General features: G+C 33.4%; 2 protein-coding genes across 2 annotated transcripts; one reads left to right on the top strand and one right to left on the bottom strand.

Annotated features, from left to right (window-relative positions):
• Window positions 1-6698: 6698 nt before the first annotated feature.
• Window positions 6699-8850, top strand: LOC131014934 (aquaporin PIP2-1-like). Its single transcript, XM_057943116.1, has 4 exons — window positions 6699-7124; window positions 7558-7853; window positions 8275-8415; window positions 8513-8850. The coding sequence occupies exons 1-4, from the start codon at window positions 6836-6838 to the stop codon at window positions 8636-8638; spliced, it is 852 nt and encodes a 283-aa protein (XP_057799099.1). The 5' UTR covers window positions 6699-6835; the 3' UTR covers window positions 8639-8850.
• Window positions 8851-12368: 3518 nt separating this feature from the next.
• On the bottom strand, window positions 12369-22217 carry LOC131014884 (vacuolar protein sorting-associated protein 53 A). The gene is made up of 25 exons (XM_057943025.1): window positions 21959-22217; window positions 21737-21810; window positions 21175-21269; window positions 20406-20462; window positions 20122-20272; window positions 19016-19086; window positions 18633-18757; window positions 18083-18243; window positions 17835-17976; window positions 17375-17438; window positions 16753-16935; window positions 16595-16636; window positions 16131-16235; window positions 15979-16038; window positions 15565-15642; window positions 15341-15448; window positions 15166-15231; window positions 14435-14512; window positions 14215-14348; window positions 14045-14138; window positions 13688-13765; window positions 13418-13480; window positions 13265-13336; window positions 13077-13172; window positions 12369-12931 (listed from the first exon to the last, which is right to left on the bottom strand). The coding sequence occupies exons 2-25, from the start codon at window positions 21792-21794 to the stop codon at window positions 12641-12643; spliced, it is 2472 nt and encodes an 823-aa protein (XP_057799008.1). The 5' UTR covers window positions 21795-21810; window positions 21959-22217; the 3' UTR covers window positions 12369-12640.
• Window positions 22218-22889: the final 672 nt, after the last annotated feature.

The following is a 22889-nucleotide window of genomic DNA, read 5'->3' as shown; positions in this document are numbered from 1 at the left end:
CAACACAAATTTTAATAAAATAGTTGATAGATATGTTTTTAGTGGATAAAAGGTCTTATCATATAGAAATGAGTGATAGTCGTTGAATTGAGTTGTGAATATCCAAAAGAGCTAAGTGGTTGTTGTTACAAAGAGATAGCTAGGTCATATCCAAAAAAGAAAAATAATACTAGTACTATACTATTATGGACGCCATCGGATAATTATTGTATACACTTATTGTTATACATAAAAATATAAATAAATTTTATTACATTTAAAATATAACAAAGTTTAGCTACACCTATTGTTATACATAAAAATATAAATAAATTTTATTACATTTAAAAATATATATAACAAATTTTGTGACATCTACACGTATAAATAAATTTATTATATTTAGATCTATCATAGAATATTTTTGTTACACGTATCACACGATATATTTTTGCTTTCCTCTCCCCCCCCCCCCCTCCCCCACCCCCACATGCATTATATTATTAATAAAATTAAGTTTTTTTCAAGAACAACTAATTATAAATATATGGTTATAAAAAATAATTATACTTTCACATTTTACAAAATAATTGCAGGTACAATTTTTTTGAAGGTACAATTTGTTTTGCAGGTACAATTTTTTTTTCCACTTTTTGTTTGCATTTTAAGCTACCAATGTATTTTTAATCAATGTAAATAAAATTCTCCTGTTACTTGCATAACGTTTATCAAACTAAATCATTCAAATGCTCTTACCGGCCAATTACCACATATTTTTGAAATAAGAGACAATTATATATTATAAAACGCTTAATTAGATACATGAACTCTTAATTATATTAGCTCAACCAAACACCTAAGCTGCAATATTTTATTAGCTCTTTCAAACAAGTATATACAGGCAAATTAATGCCCTCTTACGATACGAAATCTAATAGATAAAAAACAAACAGATTCCCCAATTAAGAAAACACTTTTGAAAAGTGTGCATTACATAATTTAATCACCTTGTTTGGAGGAACCCTATTTCCCGCATATATTTCACATGATATAACTCTATATATCCTCTTGTTTCATTTAAGTCGACTCATATATACTTTGTAAAAATACCTGGGAATGGATGAGATCATAGCTAGATTGATTTGGAATTTAGTTGGGACAACTCAAAAGAAAAGGTGGGTGTGGGCTGCAGTTTGTCACGCCTTGCTTGTCATGTAATCATCTTTCATCATTACTTGATTAGATGCAATCATCTTCCACCACATTTCCCTCATCATCCTATTATGGAAATTATACCAATCCACTATCAATTTTCATCTTTGCAACCACACATTTTGGACATTTATGTTCGAATTTAGATGCGGTACCGCACTTTTTAATAACTTATAAGCTGAAGTTTGAGCTGATTGATATGATTTCTAACTAAAAACCGATAAATCGCGCGTCATGATCTGAGCAAAAAATATTAGTAATATCTTATTCCCCTTTTCTCGTAACAAAAGATGGGCAGAGAGAGACAGAGTCAGAGAGGCGAGAGTAAGCGAGGAAAAAAAATCATTTCTTCACCTGAATCTTTTCGTTGTTTAATTTTATTGTCGTTGCATGCCATGCCACACCATCCGTCGCATCGAGATATACTACTTTTATGCTATATATTTTATATTTATAATTATATAATTATTTATCGTATTCCAAATTCAAAATATTTAATATGCAACTGTAATCATCTATCATATATACCAGGTGTTTCACAATATGCTCATACGTCTACGACGAGTACAAAATTATATTTTACCGTTTTCACAAATATATTACTCCTAATTACAATATGACCGTTGGTGGTGATAATTTCTGATAGTTTGGTGGAGGTAAAGAATACAATAAAATTAAATCATGTCCACTTAAAACCAATCATTTTCCTAAATAGTATTGCCAATAAACATTACTTAGGCAACACTACTTGTTTAGAAAGTATGCCTACTAATTCCACGACTTCTAACTTTTGCACGAAAAAAAGGGGCTGACATGATTAATTGGCATGATCATTTTCCGTCTCTTAGTTTACCCAATTATTTTAGGGTTTCAGTAAATAAAATTAATAATTATTTTAAAATTGTAATTTCAGTATGATTTTTGAATTGTAACGAATTAAATTATTATTTTAATTTTTTTCTTTTGCAATTTCATCTCTTTAACTTTTTTTCGGTCATCGGAATGATATCAAAGACATGCAATTTTATATGTTCTTTTATTGTGGTATTCTTCTTAATTAATAGCTTTGGCATGTCGTTTGGTTGTATTTGCGGTAACTTAATTCGATCCTCACTTGAAAAAAAATTGAATGGACGAAATTGTAAAAATTGAAAAAGAGATTATTTAATTCGTCAACATTAAAAATCCCGTTAAAATTATAATTTTGAAATAGTTCTTGATTTAATTTACCAAAACTCTTTTATTTTATCAATAAAAGTTTCGTAGTTCGCAATCAATTCCGTTTTTGATTTATGCAATTTATTGTTTTTATATTATATTGTAAAAAACAATATGCGTTAAAACAAAATATGGATTCGTTTTGATCACCTATTTACATCAGTCATATATTGGCTGAAAGGACTTGTCACCTCTCTTTCTCCATCTCGGTGCTTCGTAGGCTATTTTTTATAGGTTGGATGTACGTTCGAAAATGAAGTTTAGAGAATATTCTTTTATATTATACATTTTTTAATTTGAGAAAGGAGCGGTAGAATTTAAACTCAAAATTTTGTTGCTTATAAATTGAAGTCTGTAACGAAAATAAATTTAGACACTTTTTGCATCGACGAATATATATATATCTTAAGGGGTGGGCTACCGTTAGAGCGGATCTCAAGAGTAATTTTTAATGTATGAATTTTATGTAGAACAAGTATATGAATTAGCTGTATAAAGGTATGAATTGTGAAAAATAAATTTTTGCTATCTTTGGATTCGAACTCAGTATCATAAATCCATCCAACAGGATTACGAATCAACAGTAAATCTTAATGATTTAAGGGTTGAAAATGATTCTTATTTTATATCTTAAGAAAATGTTCTTATTTTAGCCATTCCCTATATATTAATGCTTTCTGAATTCTAAGTTCAGAAGTCTGATAATCCAACTTTTATACGGTTGGATTTGATAATGAGAACTTTTACATAACTATTTATACAAGATTTTAATAATTATATATATTTTTTTAAATAAAAAAATATGATTGGTGGAGGCCTAAGCAAAAATTGCTCTCACTGGTCCCCGCATGCCCTGTCACCTTCTCCTTCCAAATTTATCACTATCAAACATATAAATAAATTATAAAAAGAAGAAAAATAGGGAATTTGGGCTTGGCCCACAAATTACAACCGCCAATTGAACACAGGCCTTGAATAAAAGCCCTCGTGCACATTTTCCTTATCCTTCAAGGAGCCGAGGAGTGGTTTACAGCCCTCCACGTGTCTCTAGATTTAATACTAATAATTTTGTATAGGATTCTATAGGGATAATTGTCTTTCATATTATTATTATCTTTGATTCAATAGTTTGACTTGATTATACAGCTGTAGCAGACTAGTATTCAATGTTTTAATTTGTTGTAAATAAAATTTGTCTAAATTTTTCGGCATTCTTGAGATGAGAAATCAAGGATTGAGTTTCCACGATAAGAATAAAATTTTAATAAATAAAATTCAAACTTGCTTGATAATAAATGTGAATCAAATTTGAGTAGGATGATGATGATATTCAGCTTGATTCATAATAATTTTTTTTTTTTAATTTAAACTTATAAAATATGGAAAAGCTAGAGGATTTGTAAAGACTTCGACTCTTAAGCATTTAGAACTCTTATATGATGATCTAATCTATATATTATATATATGAAAAGTCAGTTTCAAGATAGGTCATCAATAAAAAAAAAATGTGTTATAATTAAAATATAATTGCAGAAGCTAGGGACTATAGTGGTTGTCATTTGGTTCAAACTTAATATAATCGTGTAAAGTAACATGCGTGAAATCATACGTCTAAATAAAAAATGAGTGCATCTTAATTATGTATTATCTCCATCATGCAGGAGGACGTACAATTCATTGTATTTCCCAAAAAAAAATATTAATTGATTTATTCTAAAGGAATGATTAATTGAATTTGAATGTACTCGTCAAGTAATTTAGCACGTTATGACGAAGTAGCGTAGAATATTCAAGAAATCAGATTATTGGGCACATGAAATCGATTTGAGAGAATCAAAATCTGATTTTTGGGGTCCACTTTTATGAAGTCCTTTTCCACCATATGCCTATTTGGAAAAGAAAAAAGAGTAGAAACCTCTAATTTCACAAACCACATAATTATTGTAATTGTGCCAAAAGTATTTAAACGCAAAACTTAAAAAATCTTATGTTAAGTATAAAAATCAGGAGCAATTCTTTGTCAGATTCTTCTAGAATTTAAGAAGAAATTTCAAGTTAAGAATCTCACACATATTCAAGTTAAGAAATTTCATTGACAAGATACACTCAATTTTTTAAAATTGTTACACTTCATGCACATTTTTTTATTAAAAAATTATATTCATCTTGTTTGTAATGAGCAAATAAAATTGACCCATGACAGCTGAGATTTTTATTGGATCATTCAATCAAAATCGACCACACGTTAATCGATATTAATCACATAAAGTTAAAACAACAAAATAATTTCATTATTCCGGCTAGTCGGAATCATGGAATTCTCAACCGTAATCATGGATTCCATGAGAAATTTATGATTATGGTCGATCGGAATCATGAAATTCTGGATCAGAATTTGCGATCGATTGCACGTTCATAACTAACGTTCAGTTCAATAATTGCTTATCAATACTCTTAATTACAAAAACAAAATTATTTCTACAATTACAGTCAACATGACATCAACTTTTAACTTTTTCAATAAAAAAATACTGCTCCTACATGAATAAGTAAAATGGATATTTCTAATGTAGTAAAGCTTTTCCATGTCGAGGCACTCTCTCGTGTAATCGATTGCACCGTATAACTGATTTCTGAATGACACTACTTCAACATATAAATGACATTTGAAGATCTTCAAGTGTTATTTGTATGTTGAAGTAGTATCATTCGGAAATGTTCAAGTGTCATTTCCCGAATAAAGTAGTGTCATTCTAGAAACCAATTGCACGGTGCAACCGGTTGCATATGAGTATTTATGTTCCCTATCATAATTTACATTCTACATGATCTAATGCGATTTTACATGTGAATTATTATTTGGATGGTTATCACGCTCTTAATTTAAATAAGAATTTTTTATTTGATAGTATTATTATATATATAATTATAAATATTATTATATTTTCCTTCATATGATCATTTTTGGGTAACTTATGATGTTTGAAACATATACCAAGTGATCGCATAACATAAGTCCGAATAACATTATTGAAATCTTAAGCTAATAACATGAGTTATGAAGTCATGCATGGCCACTCCAATTTCCTCATGAACGTTAATCTTTCATCCACCTAAACTTTTTCCTCAAAAACCATAAAATCTGACCAAAAAAGCTTCATTTCGTCAACTTAAAAATTATATCTATCTAGTAATACAAATAAAGTATCTCAAATGAATTCTCTTTTATCGCAAGAAAAACTCATAAATTAAAGATTTATAATATAGAACAATACTCTTGTATTAGAACTCAAATACTATTAACATATTATAGAAATGTCCTTATCAAAAAAAAAAAGAAATGTCATTAAATAATATTTAGATCATACTCCCTCCGTCCACCAATTCATGTCCTACTTTTCCTTTTGGTCCGTCCACCAATTCATGTCATATCCATTTTTAGTAATTATTTATACATATTTTAATTGGTGGATCCTAATAAACAATACACTTTTTCTCCATTAAACCAATAAACAATACACTTTGTGGGTCCCTTTCTCCACTCAACTAATAAACAATACATTTTTTTCTTAAAACCCGTGTTTCCTCCCCTAAGTTATGAATTAGTGGACGAATGGAGTATTATTTAACCTTAGGGCCCGTTTGATTTTCAGTATTGGATTAATCAGGATATAAATTATCCTGATAATTTAGTGTGGATTAGTAATGATTTCTAATCTCAGATGGGTGTTTGATATCATTGGTAATTAATCCCAAAAAGTGTTTGGTATCCATTGAAATAGGTTGGATTAACATATCAAATACCTAAATTAGTAGCCTATGGAGGGGGTGGAATAATTAGTGTGGGTTAATCCCATGGGGAGGTGGGATAATTAGTGTGGGTTAATCCCACAAAATAAGCTAGGGTCTTGGGATAAACCTGGAATTGACCATATTAGTAACACATAATATCAAACACTACATAAATCCATACTAATTTAACTTATCCTGCTTTTAAACCCATATCAAACATAGTCTAAACAAGTTTTAATTCAAAGATAAAAATATCCTCAAAAACTGTTAAATCAAACCCAACAGAAGTAGAAATAAATTAATTAGAGCGATTGATCGTGGACAAGGGCAAACGGGGAAATTGACAACACTAAACTAGCCGTTAAATAGAAAACGTGGGAGGTGGTGGGCCACAATCTCGTGGGTCGGTGAAAATGAAAATCCCAGCCTGTTGTGGCCCACAGACGGCCCAATCTCCACTCAATTTTAATTTATCTCATCTTAATCACCTTCAATTACCTCCCTCATTTCTTCCATAAATACCCCCACTACCCCTCCCTTTCTCTCACTACTCTATCACTACACACCCCCACAGTCTACGCACCCAATCCTCCCCTCTCTCTCTCTCTCTCTACACATCTCTCTCTCACCGCAGATGACGAAGGAGGTAGCGGAGCACGGCTCCTACGGGGCGAAGGACTACCACGATCCGCCGCCGGCGCCGCTGATCGACACGGTGGAGCTGACGAAATGGTCGTTCTACAGAGCTCTGATTGCTGAGTTCATCGCAACTCTGCTGTTCCTCTACGTCACCGTGCTGACGGTGATAGGGCACAAGAGCCAGTCTGCAACGGACGAGTGCGGCGGCGTCGGAATTCTCGGCATTGCATGGGCCTTCGGCGGCATGATTTTCGTTCTCGTCTACTGCACCGCTGGAATCTCCGGTCAGTTCATTGCTCCTTTTCATTATTCGAGTACTTCAATTTGCTATGCAATTTTTATTTTATTTTTTTATTTTTAGATTTTAGATATTTTGTTTTTGTTTCATAAGCCGTCATCTCTGCTGCATGGAGCATTGAGAATATATTTTTCCGGCGTTGGAAAGTTGGAATAATTTTTTTACGTTTTTCTTAAAAAAGTAAAGCCAAAAAATAAAGGAATCATCTTTCGTCACACTCAACCACAGAAATTTCGTTTTCTTCTGCGAAAAAATACAAAATACAAAAAATCACCCTATGTAAATTTTGCTCTTATTCAAAGATGATGAGTTTAAATTCCACATCATTTGCAATATATATCAATCTTTTTGTCCAATTAATTGTCTTGTTCATAATTGGTTTCGATTTTTCTTATGTTAATTATGTGTTGTTGTTGCAGGGGGTCACATAAACCCGGCCGTGACATTCGGGCTTCTCTTGGCCCGAAAAGTATCATTGATTCGGGCCGTGATGTACATGGTAGCTCAATGTTTGGGGGCCATTTGCGGAGTCGGGCTGGTGAAGGCCTTCCAAAGCTCCTACTACAAAAAATACGGCGGCGGCGCCAACGAGCTCGGCGCCGACTACAGCAAAGGAGTGGGGCTCGGCGCCGAGATCATCGGCACCTTCGTCCTCGTCTACACCGTCTTCTCCGCCACCGATCCCAAGAGGAACGCCAGAGACTCCCACGTTCCGGTGAGTCTATACCATTTTTCTCATCACTTTTTTGTATAGTGTGGGTTATGATGTACTAATAAATCTAAATCTTTATTAGTAAATGATAATTGAATGCCTACCTTTTTTGTAGCTGTCCAACTTATCTAATGTGTATCCGAGTCAGCAAAATGTGGCTTACAAATTGGGCAGTTGTAAAAACATGTGGTGGTTACAATTTTAAGAATTCTATGCTCATTTATTACTATACTTGAACATTAGGCAAAGGAAAAAGATTCCCCCACCATTTCTTGTTGTTGCATGTAATTTCCCTCATTACTTGGGTAAAAATAAGTATGGGATATGAAACAGATGTAGTCCTTTTCCAAGATTGGTTGGAACTTGTTATTGTGTATGTATATATATGTATTCTAATAATTAGGTTTGGATGGAATATTATTAGGTGTTGGCGCCTCTTCCAATTGGATTTGCAGTGTTCATGGTTCATCTAGCGACGATCCCCATCACCGGCACCGGCATCAACCCTGCAAGGAGTCTTGGAGCTGCTGTCATATACAACAAGGACAAGGCTTGGGATGATCAAGTAACTTTTCTTCATCAAATTCCAAATACTTGTTCAAAACATTTGAATTAATTAATTGCTTTAATTTCCTAGCTAATTAATTTTGATTTATTTGTAGTGGATATTCTGGGTGGGACCCTTCATTGGTGCAGCCATTGCAGCTTTCTACCATCAGTTCATATTGAGGGCAGGAGCAGCTAAAGCCCTTGGCTCATTCAGGAGCAGTGCTTCCCACCATGTTTGATTTATTTTATTTTGATGAATTATCAGGAAACACATAAAATTGCTAGATGTGTCATTTTATCATGGAAATGGAACAAGAGAAAGATTTAGTATCATTTTCATGTGAATTATTTAATAATCCCCTTTTCTTTTTTATGTTGTATGTTAGTTTTGTGTTACGAGATTCCTCCGGCTTTTCATCATCTAATTTATTGTTGAAATGAATTCTTGGTAGACCTTTTGTCTTTTATTGATTCAAAATATATTCCAAGTTATTCACTTGCATTAATATATCAACAACATCCCATCAATATTCTCAAAAAAAAAAAAAACAATATCCCATCAATATTCGTACTTTAATTCAATTCTGTACTCTAATCTAACGTTCGTTAATTAGTTTTTATTAACGAAAACATTGATTTTTTGTTGACCTAGCGAATTGATCGCGCGGCGTGGCCTTTTTTATGTGAATAAATGATAAATTATCCAAAATACTCAAACAAATCGCATGCATTCTAAAATGGCTTGTACTTTTAATTTAACACAAACTCTCTTAATATTTGCTGGATGTACAATCACTCATATATTATAATAAAACACTTGTAATATCTTATTAAGATGGCACTTCTTGTAATTCTTCTTGTAATTGACACTATAATATTTTAAATGACACTATAATATTTTAAATAACACTATAACATTTTAAAATATAAGCCGTGTAATTTGTATAACTGAATAGTGTCATTTACACGATTTGGATCAGGATGCGGGTTTGAATTAACATGCAGGTCATGATCTGAGTACGAGTCAACCCGAATGTACGGTACACCCGAGTGTACAGGAAATTTTGTGATTAAAGTATGTGAGTGATTCAGAAGAAACACCAACTAAGGGGTGTATTCAATCCAGATTTTTAAAAGTCCTTTAAAATACAAAGGTATTCAATTCAAAATTTTTAAAATCTTTTCAAATTCAGAGATATTCAAACCAGACTTTTTAAAGTCTTTTAAAATCAGGTGGTATTCAACATTTCATGGATTTTAACAATCCATGGATTCTGATGGATTTGTCAAAAAAAAATACAAAGGACGAAATCCGAGCTTCAGACTTGAGATTTCGATGGATTCCTCTAAACTCCACGCGGAGTCTATGGATTTCGAAAGCCCTTTAAAATCCATGGACTTTTTAAAGTCTTTTAAAATCCTACAGAATCTCAATCCAATAATTAATATGGGGTGTCCTAATTAACCTCCTATAACTTTTTTTTTTCGTCGGATAATCCATCCACGTGATTGCATCCACATGAATAAAAATTAAAAATGATCCATCATTTTTGTTATTGAAAATTAAAAGAATATATGAAGATAAAATTAGAAAAACATTGAAATTCTTTACAAACCTAGCTATCACCTCCAATGAACTTGCACTAGTTGCGGTAGTGATGAGTGAGGGAGGGGAGGAGGGGTGCCACGATGCAGACACAATTGATTATCATTCATCACAATATATATTTTATCCTTATATTATATACTTCCTCCGTCCACGAATTTTGTTTTATTTCTTTTTTTGACAAAAAAATTCTCCTCTATTCTCCTATATTATATAGTATTTTCTTAATTTTTGTGTCGAAAAGAATTTACTCAAGGTTCGCAAGACGAAGGAAGTATTATACGAGTTACGATCGAGCATCATCGTAGTATATACATATATATAACACAATCTGGCATGCTAGTAAAATAAACAACGGAATCAAAACATAACACGATTTTTATGCATGATTCGAGATTCGCGATTAATATTTTACGCCCTTTTCTTCCTTTACTTGCGCTTTTTTATGTCTGACTCAGATAACATATTTATTTATTAAAAGTTTTAATAATGAAATAATTATATATATTCTGGTATAGCTTAGCTAAATATAAAAGTCCGGGAACCATTACTTATATATACTACATTTTTAAATTTTATTTCTTCAAAACCCCATGCAATAAATTACGTATACTTGCACTTTGTCGCTACATTAATAACTGTAAAAAACATTAGATTATAAACCAGTACCGATCTAACATTATAGTACAAGATCCAAGATCAAATTTACAAACACTGGCCTCCAATTTCAAATACAAACTATATATCACTAGATTAATTTATACAGGTGGAGATAATATTTTTCATTATCATATACTGTTGTTTTACAGGTTGTTGATAATATAATTAATCTTAAACTGAGATTTGTTTGACAGGTTGTTGATAATTTAATTAATCTCAACCTGAAATATCTTACTGTTAATAGATAAGTACGATGAGTAGAGAGCATGCCAAATTTGAAATATTAACACATTCAATGTGATTAATATATGTTTATTTTTCTCAAGGATCAACCAATTTGGAACTTCTTCTTCACTCGCAATTAATGCTCAAGGAACTTTGATTATATATGGGATGATTAATCATACAGCCTTGATATTCTACTTATGATGGGGTGTTTTAGAATTTATAGGTTTGGAAAAAAGTCGTAAATAATAATTAAGAAATATATGAACGGTAACTAAAAATCCATCATCAAAAATCAACCGAATCACAACCACGTAATTAACTAAAATAAAAAATAATAGTATTAAATTTAGATCATGACATAAAAGTATACCCTCAAACCCCAAGGCAATTAAAAAATAGGTTTGAATTGTTTGATAAACTATATGGTTCAAATTGATGCAAAGTCCATTGCCAAATTCATAAATTCTTCATGAGGCTGGCCCCTACCTATCGCTATATTTTGCTCTGAAATTGGGACTTATAGTAACTTCACTAAACTTCTGTCACGTCGGTTGAAGACCTTTTTGTGTGAACAATAAAAAATAGAAAGAAAAAGAAATTCGCAATAATTATTGAATTCCTACGTGATATTGATCAGTTATACTTAGTATAAAAGTGCATTTTTCACAAAATTTAATTAAGAGTACTAGTTTAATTAATATGATAATGTATATTTATATATTATCTATTACTAATTTACTATATAAAAATGTTTATTCTTAAAGTTTTTTATTATATGTACAAGACAATAATCCGTTTGATATAAAATTATTCAAAATTATGGTAAGTTTATATATCTTCTTTTTTTTTACTTATTTATTTTTTGAATTTATTAATTATATATATCATAGCTTACCGTATAAAATAATTATACTTTTGTGATCCTATAATTGCCTTGTTACTGTGTTTTCCTATAGGATTCAAATCTGTAACTATTGAAGTACAATTAGTTTTTTTTGATCGAGCAATTACTTTATAAGTTAAATACAGTTAATTTATAGGGTTAAGTGCAAACTATTTGTAGATTTTATGTTTAAAGGGGTGTTTATTTGATCTTAATTCCAAGGAGGTTTATAATATATTGTAAAATTAAATCTCAAAACTCTCATTGGTTGAATTAGGTAACAAACATTTAAGAGTGACATAATGGAGTACGTGCACTTATGATCAAAGGTTACATTACATATCTAAATCTCGCAAACTTGCATGCAGTTAAAATAAAATTTGCCTTTTTCATATGATTTGTAATCTATTGCATAAAAGCAAGATTTCCCAAAGAGAACTCATACATAGCAGTTATGGGACGAAAAAAAGAAGAATAAAACAAGAAGATATAGTATATGTTAGCTATAAAGTTGAGGGATTGAAACATGAAACCTAGATAGGCATATGATGCAAATGCAACTGGATTCACTGTTAGTAGTAACAGAAAGAGAGGAAGAAGAGTCATTATATTATAACGCGTATCATCAAAATCTTTTTCCAGTTTCCAATTTTCATATACAAAAAAATGCCCAAAAACTAGCTAGGACGCTCTACACAACAGGATACCTCCAAGAAAAGAAAAACCCTCCACAGGTGGAAAAGGTTATCTATGCCGGTTGGGGAAGGGGAGCAATAAAGAGGTTAGAAAGATTGATGCAATACTCAGAGAGAAAGCAAAATAAACCTAACCAGAGTAAGCGAATCATTCGACTTTTTTGTGCTTTCATCCAATAAAAAGCTTCCTCAGAGGTCCATCCTTGCGATCTTTGGTAGTTGACTCGGTTAATGCCAGGATTCTGCGGATTCCAGTTGTGGCAGCACCTCTCCCGAGTGCAGCAGCCCTTGCCACAATCTCTTCCTTCAATGGAATTATTCCAGCAGGTGTGGATTGATTAGGTGCTACCGTAGTGTTAGGTGCAGATGGAACGGCCGCCTTGATGGATTGTTGATACGTCCCTGCCCCACGCTTGTTGTAGTCGTCTAGTATGCTTTGCTGGTCAGTCCTTTTGAGGCCCTGAAAATTGATTAAGTATATAGCATGTAAGCAGGAAGAAGTAATTCGAAATTAAGAAAATATTTTGAATTTTTACTCAAAGACGAATACAGAGAAAAAGAAGAAAAAAATGAATTCAAGAACTCAGAGATGGGGAAGCATCAACCTTAAGATCCAGAATTCGCTGGAACTCGGAAGGAGTACCCTCGGGCAGTAGAGCACAATATGTATCTGCCACAGAGTCGATAGGGGACAATATAACCTGTGGATCATTTAAAGAACATTTAACTAAGGAATGGTGTTTAAGCGCGCCTTGTTAAGCCATCACAAAGTCCAGTGTCAATGAACTCTTACTTTTAACAGTGCTTCAGCTTTGCTCATTTCACGGCTTACAAATTTCGAGTAGCCAGCAGCAGCAGATGCCGCCTGCTCAAGGAAGCAAACAGGACAGTTTTAAAAATGAAGGCACAGTATAAAAACCTTAAGAATGAAGAGTCGGTATCTTACCTGTTTTCCAAGGGAAGGAATTTCCAGAAGGATTGTTTTGACAGCTTGTGTATCCAGCAGCATCTGATTGTACACAAAAACAATATGTCCAAAGAGGTTAACAGCTAAGTTCAATTTCATCAAAAAAAAGTACTATAATTTTTATATGGTCACACTAGGACAAATATCATTGAAATATTTAACATTCAGAATAAATGCCTCGTTTTTAATAAAACCCATCCAACCAGGCAAACTCACACAAAATCTGACAGAGTAAAAAGGAATAAGTACTTGTTGTGCTCCTGTTTCGGAGATTTGCTTGCATTTGAAGATATTGAGATAGAAGCGCGGACCAAGAGATGATGCAAGCTGCAGAGGTTAGAGAGGATTAGCTTTGAATCATGGCTGATCTAGAAGAATAAGCATTTAAAGAATAAAACTTATGCTGTTTGTTTGAAAAGAGAAAAACTACATAGAAATTTTCATTGACTAAAGTTATATTACCACAATACCAAGAAGCTAATGTTAGTTATTATCATGCTCACTATTCTTTAGGAACGCACACTGGAAATAATAGTGAACACCTTCAAGTATTATCCTGCAACTAAAGAGCAGGATACAAAGTCAATTTAGGAATTACTTGTTCACCTTATCGAGGAAGAACTGGAAATATATAGGAGAAAGAAGCCTTCCAAGTACAGGAATGCTTGAAGTCAGAATTGTATTTATGCCATTCACATATCTGCAGGAATATAAGTAAATTAACATATGAAAAAACATATTTTGTCAGCGATCATATATTTATCAAGGCATCTTACTCTGATTGATCACCAACACTTTCGAGTGTGCCCCAAGGAACACGTGTCATTGCAGCCATTTCAGAGTCAAACTTTGTTTCTATACCATGCACAAGAGTTATCAGTGCTTTTGTTATAACTGCTGAGAACTCATCCTGCAAAATACAGAAAATGTATGAGAAGGGGGCTTGGGGTCGCAAGGCAGAAACAGTGAAACAAGACATATGAAGGTTTTATCCACCTGTACTTCAGACATGTCGATGCTATCGGCATATTGGGGATCAACTATTTTGGAGACATTTTCAGCCAATTCACCTGACTGATAATGTGAGTAAAGAAAGAGACTCAGTCTTGGATAAAAGAAAGATAAAAATAAGAAGCAAATAGAAGAACTCAAACAAGGCTATATCTGCAGCAGACATGTTGAGTTCACCAGATACGAAACTCTTCATCAGCCACCCATTAGAGTCATATGTGGTACTCGGTTCACTTGTATTTGAGAAAGTAATGTAATTTTGCATCTAATGGAGCACAACTTGTTGCTGCAACTTCTGGTTTTTCAGTGAAGGTCTGAATCAGCAACAGAAGCTGCTGCTACTTTGCTAGAAACTTGCAATAGTAGCATTTAAAGTATTGCAATACTTTTATTGAAACAACAGAAATTTCCCAACCCCAAGTTCTTTAGAGTTATCTTGTAATATTCAGCTTGTTTGATCAGTGATGCAGATCTCAACATAATTGAGAATCTTCATTTATATGAACTTCACTCAATAAGAAAGAAATATTCAAGGTAGAAGAATATCTTAAGTCACGGCCTATAAAAATAACAAGCAGGCTTAGGTTGCTTTGCAACATTCTAAATTAAACCCAGCAGTTTAATATTCTGCATTCTAAAGATTATCGGCTTATTGCATCTAATCTAAGTACTTAATCAATTTGGTCTGCACATAAATGAAGCATTTCAAAACTAACCGTCTTGTGACAATATTCAGCCGTGTTGACTATATAGCAGATCAAACGTTCATCCTTGTCAGATGTCTGTGATAAAAGGTTGGTCAGTTGAACATAACAAAGACAGCATTCAAATAAACATAAAGAAAGACACCCAAAAAAACAAAAACACAACAAAAAGATTCAACAAAGGTACCTTGATCTGACCATCCATTCCTGTAGCAGCTGCTACAAGTCCTGTGCCACCCTTCGGCAATCTTGCGAAAAGCTTTGTGGCATATGCTTTAAGAATTCTTTGGAATACCTATTTACAGGAAAAAGGAGTCGGAGTATGTGTAAACTATGTCCCTTTTATGAAAAATCACTAAAAATATCCTTATCGTTTCGGCATAGGCATATACCATTGTGAATTGAACAAACCTTGAATAAATTAAACAATGTCTGATTTTTTGTCAGAGCACTGCATCTCTTTAACGTCCTTCTTATGATCAAAAACACCTTCATAAAATAGAGAATAAGGATTTAGGATTAAGCATTCTTCAATGAGTAATGCAGTGCTAATTAAATAGTCGCTTCACCAGAAATAGGTATTCATATGAAATCAGCATGAAAATGAATCAGGCAAATAGTCCCTTCTAGCTTATATTCTTATTGATTTCATGAAGTATGAAGAGGGTTCCATTAATATTGCTTAGACTAAATAGTACGAGAACTCGAAATGAACAGGTCAGAAGCATTCTGTAAGGGATCATTATGGATTTTTTTATTTTATTTTTTATAAATTTTAATAATAATCTCTATTTAACAATACATTCTAGGTGTCTTGATGTATACCTGCATACTGCTAGATAAAATATTAGTTTGACTTCCCTCTTCAATTTCCCATGTTTCTTCCTGTAGTATAAGATGCAAAAACGTGTTAGTCAAGGAGAAAAGGTGTAGAAGGACCTAAAAGTTCACCAACAAACAATCACAATGACCCAAACCTGGACAAGTTTCTCCAAATGCTCCATAAGAGTTTTTTCCTCCAGTTCAACATAGACCGCCAAGTATGGTTCAAAGCATGATGAAATGATCCCTCTAAAATTGAACTGCCAGGTAAATCAATAGCATTCAAGCTAACACTTTGATTAATTCCCATATTCATGAAAGTGAAACTCCGATAAATGAAACAGCTAATGGAGTTATTATACTGATAAGCTGCAACTTCATGTAGGTTACGAAAAACCGAAAATAAAGTCAATCCTAAAAATTGCCATATAGTTTAAGTACAAAATGCAAGAACAGAATCTTTTTGTTTGCCTACTCAATAAATGAGGCAACCAAATTTGAAGTAAGCAAACAATACAAGATGGATGAAGGGGAAAAGATTGTTTCTGATATAAAACAAAAACTCTATTTTTTAATCGTATGTAGTAACTCGTATGAAAATCGAGACAAGAAAAGTTACCCCAGCATCAGGCACAGACAGATCTTTGTGGCCATCTTGGTCCTGGTTAGAAAAATAACTAAGTTAGGCAGGAGTAACATGATGTGAGATATCAGTTTTTGACTATTAGAATATATCAACTAACAGACTAAGTCAAGAATCATTGAATTCATCCATGCCTCATTCTCACTTCCATGATGTGCTGCAAGCCTTTTCTCATATTTCTTTCGAATGTCTGAAATAGTTTGACTGCTGCTCTCAGTTGTATCTTCCCCATTGTCACTTCCTGATTCTTTGCTGCGACTTCCACCACCAAATTTCTCTGCTAATTCTTCCTCAAACTCCAAAGTCCGTTGTAAAGCCTACAAGCACCAATCAATTAGAAGCATCAATTATGCAACTCCTAAAAAGATGTGTAGCTGAAAAGAACATGTTTTTCACCCATATCATCAATGTAGCAGAAACTTAGTAGAGTACATGGCCAAGACTTTGCAATATCTCTTCCTGAGCAAATGGAAACTAAGTAGATAGCAGAACTTATTTGGTCTTATGATTAAGAAATGTGCTTGAGAAGCTGATATTTGACTGTTTTACAGATGAAGGGATATGGGAACATAACTTATAATCTATCATAACAACAGAAGAAAAGCATGTTTAACAGAACGCCAAATGGAATATATATACAGCAGAGATGCACATGCATTTGATGTTAGGCAAGACATCACCACTGGGAAAAAGATTGAACTTAGCACTTCTATACCATGGTGGCATACACTAATTAATTTGAAAAAAGGACCTTACCAGCAACAGTGTTCCAACATCTGGTTTTTCTTTAAGATTGTTGAGGATATCCACCAGTTGTGTCCTGCCCACCCCATAAAGTACTTCATCATGATGTAAAATTCGCCATGAAGTTTATGATATCTTGTTACTCAATGAATATAAACATAAATATGGCAACTGCAACATTATGAAGAGACACCCACTTGCGGTGTCTCTACTAGCAGCAGGACGACAGATCAAAGAGAAACAACAAAAGAGGTCCTACAGGATAATGAAATCAAGATTATACTTATGCTATGCTACTACACATTCAAATCTCATAATACTAAAACTGATTATTCCTTGTCCTCTAAATGGATGTCTATCTTATCGGTCAAACAAGGATGTAAATCTAGGAAAACAGTTTAGCCATAAATAAGGCTAAAACTCATAATCACAAGTTTGACATGTGAGTTCAAAAGAGAGGTAAATCACCAACCTCGTCAACTTGCAGAACTGGATGCAAAGGAGATAAGGGACATGCCATGAAGAGGGGAAAATTTTCCAAATCTCCTCATTGGTTCGTAGGCGGCGCTTGATCCAAGCATATCGTCTTTCTGTTTTATCTAACTTTGCCAATTCTGCCAAATATATAATATACCCAAGTTTCAAATTCTAACTAATAAAGTCAACTTCAGGAAAATTGGATGGCAATAACAAAAATCAAAGTAAAGCAATAAGACAAACCTGCTCCCTCAAAAATTTGCTGGTAAGAAGTAAGCTCTCTACTACAGAAATTCTTTACTAACTCTTCCCTAACTGATGGCTCGAGGGCATCAACAACCAGGCATGCGTCAGATAGCTGCTGCAGTAAATTAGTTTCCTCTGTCTCTTTTCCTGTACCTAAGCTGTACAAAATTACAAGAAAAGAAAGGTTAAAAAGTAAGTCAAAGCACAAAAACTTGTACTCCTAATGTAATAAAAACTCAACTCAAGAGTATGATTAGATAAGCAACTATAAACTCTAAAACAAGACATCTTCTCTAGACTGTTTGACATGTACTCACAAAAACAAAAAAAGGTGATCCTGATCACCTTTTCCTAGATCTTCCAAGTTTAAAATCTACCTAAGCCCAGCCAACAAAAAAGAGCAACGAGAAGAAGAGAATCATAACCCAAGAATATGTTTAGCAACCACTCAGCAGCTCCGTACAATCGTAAAGCAGCAATAAAATTGACTGTACCACACAGAAAGCATTTTGCTCAGGTAGATTTTCATACTTCAAAATTTACACACCTAGAGAAATCCGAGAACACGTGAGACTTCAAAATTTGTTTGATGCTCTTGAACTTTTCTCGTAGCTCTGTGATCTTCTGAAAATCTCTATAAGCCTCAAAATGACTGCATAACTGGTTGACAGCCTGAAATACATACCCAACCCGTGAAATTATAGGAAAGAAAAATCAGGAAAACTGTGATTATATCTACGTCCCATTGGCAATTACAACATATGCCTCAAAGTAAATGTGATTGAACATATTAGCATAAATTTTGTGACTTGATGAACAATATTTCTAATGCAAGAAACACATAGTTCAACTCTGAGCTGCAACCAATGTAGCTCAAAAAAAAAAAAAAAAAAAAAGAAAGGCTGCAAGCATGTGCACACCATGTAATACCTCAAGCTGTGCAGCTGCCTCCTTGTATTGCCTTTTAGAAGCCATAGCTTGAAGTTGTTCTACAGCAGATACTGTCAACAAGAGAAAAGGTGGCATGATTTTTCAGGAATCAGATACCATTTAGAAAGAAAAAAAAGAAAAAAAGGGGGGGGGGGGGGGGGGGTGCATGTAATGCCAGTGTATTCTTCAAATGAACAAGGATTTCCTGATTACCCATGACCCCACACCACTACCACCAAAAAAGGAAAAGAAAAGTAGTACAGACCCTATTAAATTGTTACCCAAAAACATAGATTGTTGCCAAAGAACTCAACAGGTAGCTCCAAGTTTCAACCATAAGCAGTGACCTCAACTAAAAGTATACTTCTTCAACAGTTCATTGAAGAACTGCCATCACTTTATTAGATATTGTTAGCTATTAATTAATTCTCAGATATGTAATGAGTCATACATAGGGAAAACGTTATGCATGGATTAAGAATATCATATTTTCAACAAAAGTAGTCCAGAAAAGTATTAGAAGTAGCAAAATAATACAAAAGGCAAGAGAGGATGATAAAAACACAAGTTCCCAACTGCTCCATCTCCAAGAAGCATATTTAACTTGATTGTCGAGTTTCAATACCATCCACTCCCTCAGACCTTGTGCTCTACAATTAGAAAAGTTACAATCCTTATCTTGATTTGCGGATTAAAGTGGATGCGAACTACTAGGCCATAAGTTCTACCTCCATGCTATCAAGGATCTCCTAACTACCAATACTTCATCAGGAAGAAGTAAAAAAAAATCAATACCGTCTCCATCAAAATCATGTTGCCTTTGATGAGCTAAAACTAGGAAGAGAAAATACTGAAATACTGATAACAAATAGAACTGTCTTAACATAACATTAACCAAATATATTTTTAACATGAATTATTAGCACCTGCATGAGCATTAATAAGAGAGTTCTGTATATAAGCTTTAGTGTATCTCATATACAATAGAACTTCAAGACTAAAACACAACCAGATTCAAAGGACTACAACTAAAACCCAAATAAAACAATATTAAATGGAGTCCTAATCAAACTCCTCTCCAAGATAATCAAGACTAAAAACTTCACCTAGCATAGTAAGACGATGAAGGGCAGTAATCGTTGTAGTTATATGCTTCTTTGCAAAATCCAGTTTCTTGATGTCACGGCATATTTCCTGAACCATTGTTTCACTTTGCTCTGCTTTAGTTTTTATTTCTTGCATTTTGTATAAGAGTTCCTAAGTTCAAATGATAAAATCTAATTAGTCGAATGCTGCATGAGAGAAAATAAAGTTTTTGAGAAATGTGATAAGCAAACAGAGGAGGGTATCTGTTCTAAGAAAATCAAACTAATAAAAGTAATAGACAAACCTGAACAGCACGAGTAGCTGCTGCAAGGTCCTCCCGGGCCTTGCTCCCTGAATTACTCTATAAAAAGATTTAGTCATCATAAACGTGTTAATGGATTAAGATTGTTGAGTACGAAAACTTTATGTTCTTGATAAGCAAGACATCAGTAGAAACCAGCAAGAGTGATTAACTCTTAACCAAAACAAGCAAATATCTCTGCCTCAGAGTCAATTGTTCTGCATCAAACGAAATGAAATAGTATATGGAGAATATAACAAAGAGAAGATGCATATTTTTCTTGACATTCATATAAAAACACCTAGAAGTGAAAGTACTCAATATTTTGATAAGTAGTCCGGGCTATATTTGGTAATATATCAACAACTATAAACAAAACAACGCGAAATCAGAATTATGTATGTGCCACAAGGAGCAAGCAAGTTATTATTGAGAGGACCTTTTTCCGCTTTCATGTTCACTAATCATATCATCTTTACATGAATGACTGAGATATTATTACTAGCTTCATTGGGTTAACAATTTTAACTACTGTTTTCAAAAGTCAGATCTTGAGTGAGCTTCCTTTCCCACCCAAGCCATAAATCTTGTGATCCCCTATTCTCCATTCAATTTATCAAGCCACAACTCACCCAACTGATTCCATACATTCCAGACCAAGCAGGTCAAATTAAACCTCTAAAATTGAAGATCCAATTACAGTCTAAGAACGCCATATCCACCAATTTATCCGCAATAAAATAACTGAATACCAATTGACAATGATACCAACCTGCTGACGAACAGCAGCCAAAATCTCAGCATCCACTCTACGGATTTCACTGTGTATTTTCTGCATAAGGGGCTCAACACCAGATAGAGAGGCCTCTGCATAAGAACCAGCTTCCACATCATCAACAATTGATCTAAGTTCAACAGAGCAACATGCCAACATCTAGAAGTTCAAGTTCCAACAGCACAATTAAACTCGACCTATCTGATTGCAAAGAAAATTTGCTCTTATCCTACTGATTCTAAAAACCCTTTCCAGAAAAATAAATGCACAGAAAAAAGTAGTAAAACGATACGAGCCAGAATTAACTCTTCCTATATGCTAGCCAACTCTGGATCAGTTTTTCTTGGTCTCAAGTTTCCCATTAACTGAAACTGAGCGAAATACATCATTCCAACTTCCAAGCCAACAAGACACTAAAACTCCCCCTCATAAATCCAAATTCTTGAAATATCTCGGCATGAACTCGATAATTCTGAAAAATCCTTCCAACTACAGCTGACGCCAAACCAAAAAGAATATAAAAATCACAGAAACAGAGACAGAGAAAGATGTGCAGAACCTGTGGGGAACATCTGATTGATGTAATCCAAAGCGCTCTGCTTGTCAGGTGCCGCCATTTTGCGCGATCAAAAACTAAAAAAGAGATCGTAATCCAACAACCAATTACTCACAAACACTACAAACTCATCGAACGGATCTGAATCATGCGCTCGAACCGCTGCTTTACTGAATTCGAAACAAAAATGCAGAGACAATCACAAATAATTGAAAACTATGCTACCTGGTCAGTCACCAGTCTCCTTCGCGTCCGGCAATCGAACTGTTTCCCGATCAAAATTCGGAGCTGGAAATGAGCAATTGAGTGAACGAGCGATCCTTTTCCGACTAGTAACTGTCAAATAAAGAAAAAACTTGGATCCCCTTGAGCTTGAGTCGTCAATTTGCCAGCTACAATGAGCAACCAGCCGATTCTCTGCCAATCCCAACTCTCATAGCTATAGTTAACAATCAAAATCGAAACTGTGAGCGATTAAGAAATTTTATTTTGGTATATTATTTATTAATATAATATACTCCATAATTTCATAGCTATTAGATACTCCAAGTATTTTTTTTATCTTAAAAAAGGTTACTCAGTATATCCACGAAATTGAGATAGAGTCTCGTCTAGCGTGGACAAGAGTTTTAAGAAAATTATTAAAATTATTATAAATAAAATAAAGGTACAATTTATAAGGTAGTGTTAATACAAAAAATAGAATAAAAATACATTATTAGGTAAAAAAATGAAATAAAAATACACTTTATAATTAAATACAAAAAAAGGTATGTATGATGGGGGAGGGCTAGAATAAAAACACTCTTAAGTGTATAAAATATAAATGATTTTCAGCCCTTAGATCATCAAGATCTACGGTTGATTCGTAACCCTGATGGATGAATTCGTGGTCCTGGGTTCGAATCCCAAAGGTAGCAAAAAATTATTTTTCACAATTCGTAATCATGTTTGATGAATTCGTAACACTGTTGGATAAAATTCGTACATTAAAAAACGTTTATATTTATATTTTAAGAAGTGTTTTTACCGTAGCCCTCCCCTGTATGATGGTTCAAAAAGTTAAATAAGAATTTTTTTGTGGACATAAAATAATGGATAAATATAACTCTTTTTTCATGAACTGATGGAGTATATTGTATTCTGATTTTTAGAA

This window comes from Salvia miltiorrhiza, chromosome 3 (genome assembly GCF_028751815.1).
Source record: "Salvia miltiorrhiza cultivar Shanhuang (shh) chromosome 3, IMPLAD_Smil_shh, whole genome shotgun sequence".
NCBI classification, from domain to species: Eukaryota; Viridiplantae; Streptophyta; class Magnoliopsida; order Lamiales; family Lamiaceae; genus Salvia; species Salvia miltiorrhiza.
This window is presented reverse-complemented; position numbering and strand designations above follow the sequence as displayed.

What these genes read in the sequence shown, in the direction of transcription:
- LOC131014934 (XM_057943116.1), top strand. Translation starts at nt 6,836, where the DNA reads ATGACGAAGGAGGTAGCGGAGCACGGCTCCTACGGGGCGAAGGACTAC. An exon ending in CTGCACCGCTGGAATCTCCG is followed by an intron (nt 7,125 to 7,557) that starts GTCAGTTCATTG and finishes TTGTTGTTGCAG; the next exon opens with GGGGTCACATAAACCCGGCC. An exon ending in CCAGAGACTCCCACGTTCCG is followed by an intron (nt 7,854 to 8,274) that starts GTGAGTCTATAC and finishes GAATATTATTAG; the next exon opens with GTGTTGGCGCCTCTTCCAAT.
- LOC131014884 (XM_057943025.1), bottom strand. Translation starts at nt 21,794, where the DNA reads ATGGCGGCACCTGACAAGCAGAGCGCTTTGGATTACATCAATCAGATG. An exon ending in ATCATGGAAGTGAGAATGAG is followed by an intron (nt 16,637 to 16,752) that starts GCATGGATGAAT and finishes TTTTCTAACCAG; the next exon opens with GACCAAGATGGCCACAAAGA. An exon ending in CCGAAACAGGAGCACAACAA is followed by an intron (nt 13,481 to 13,687) that starts GTACTTATTCCT and finishes GTGTACAATCAG; the next exon opens with ATGCTGCTGGATACACAAGC.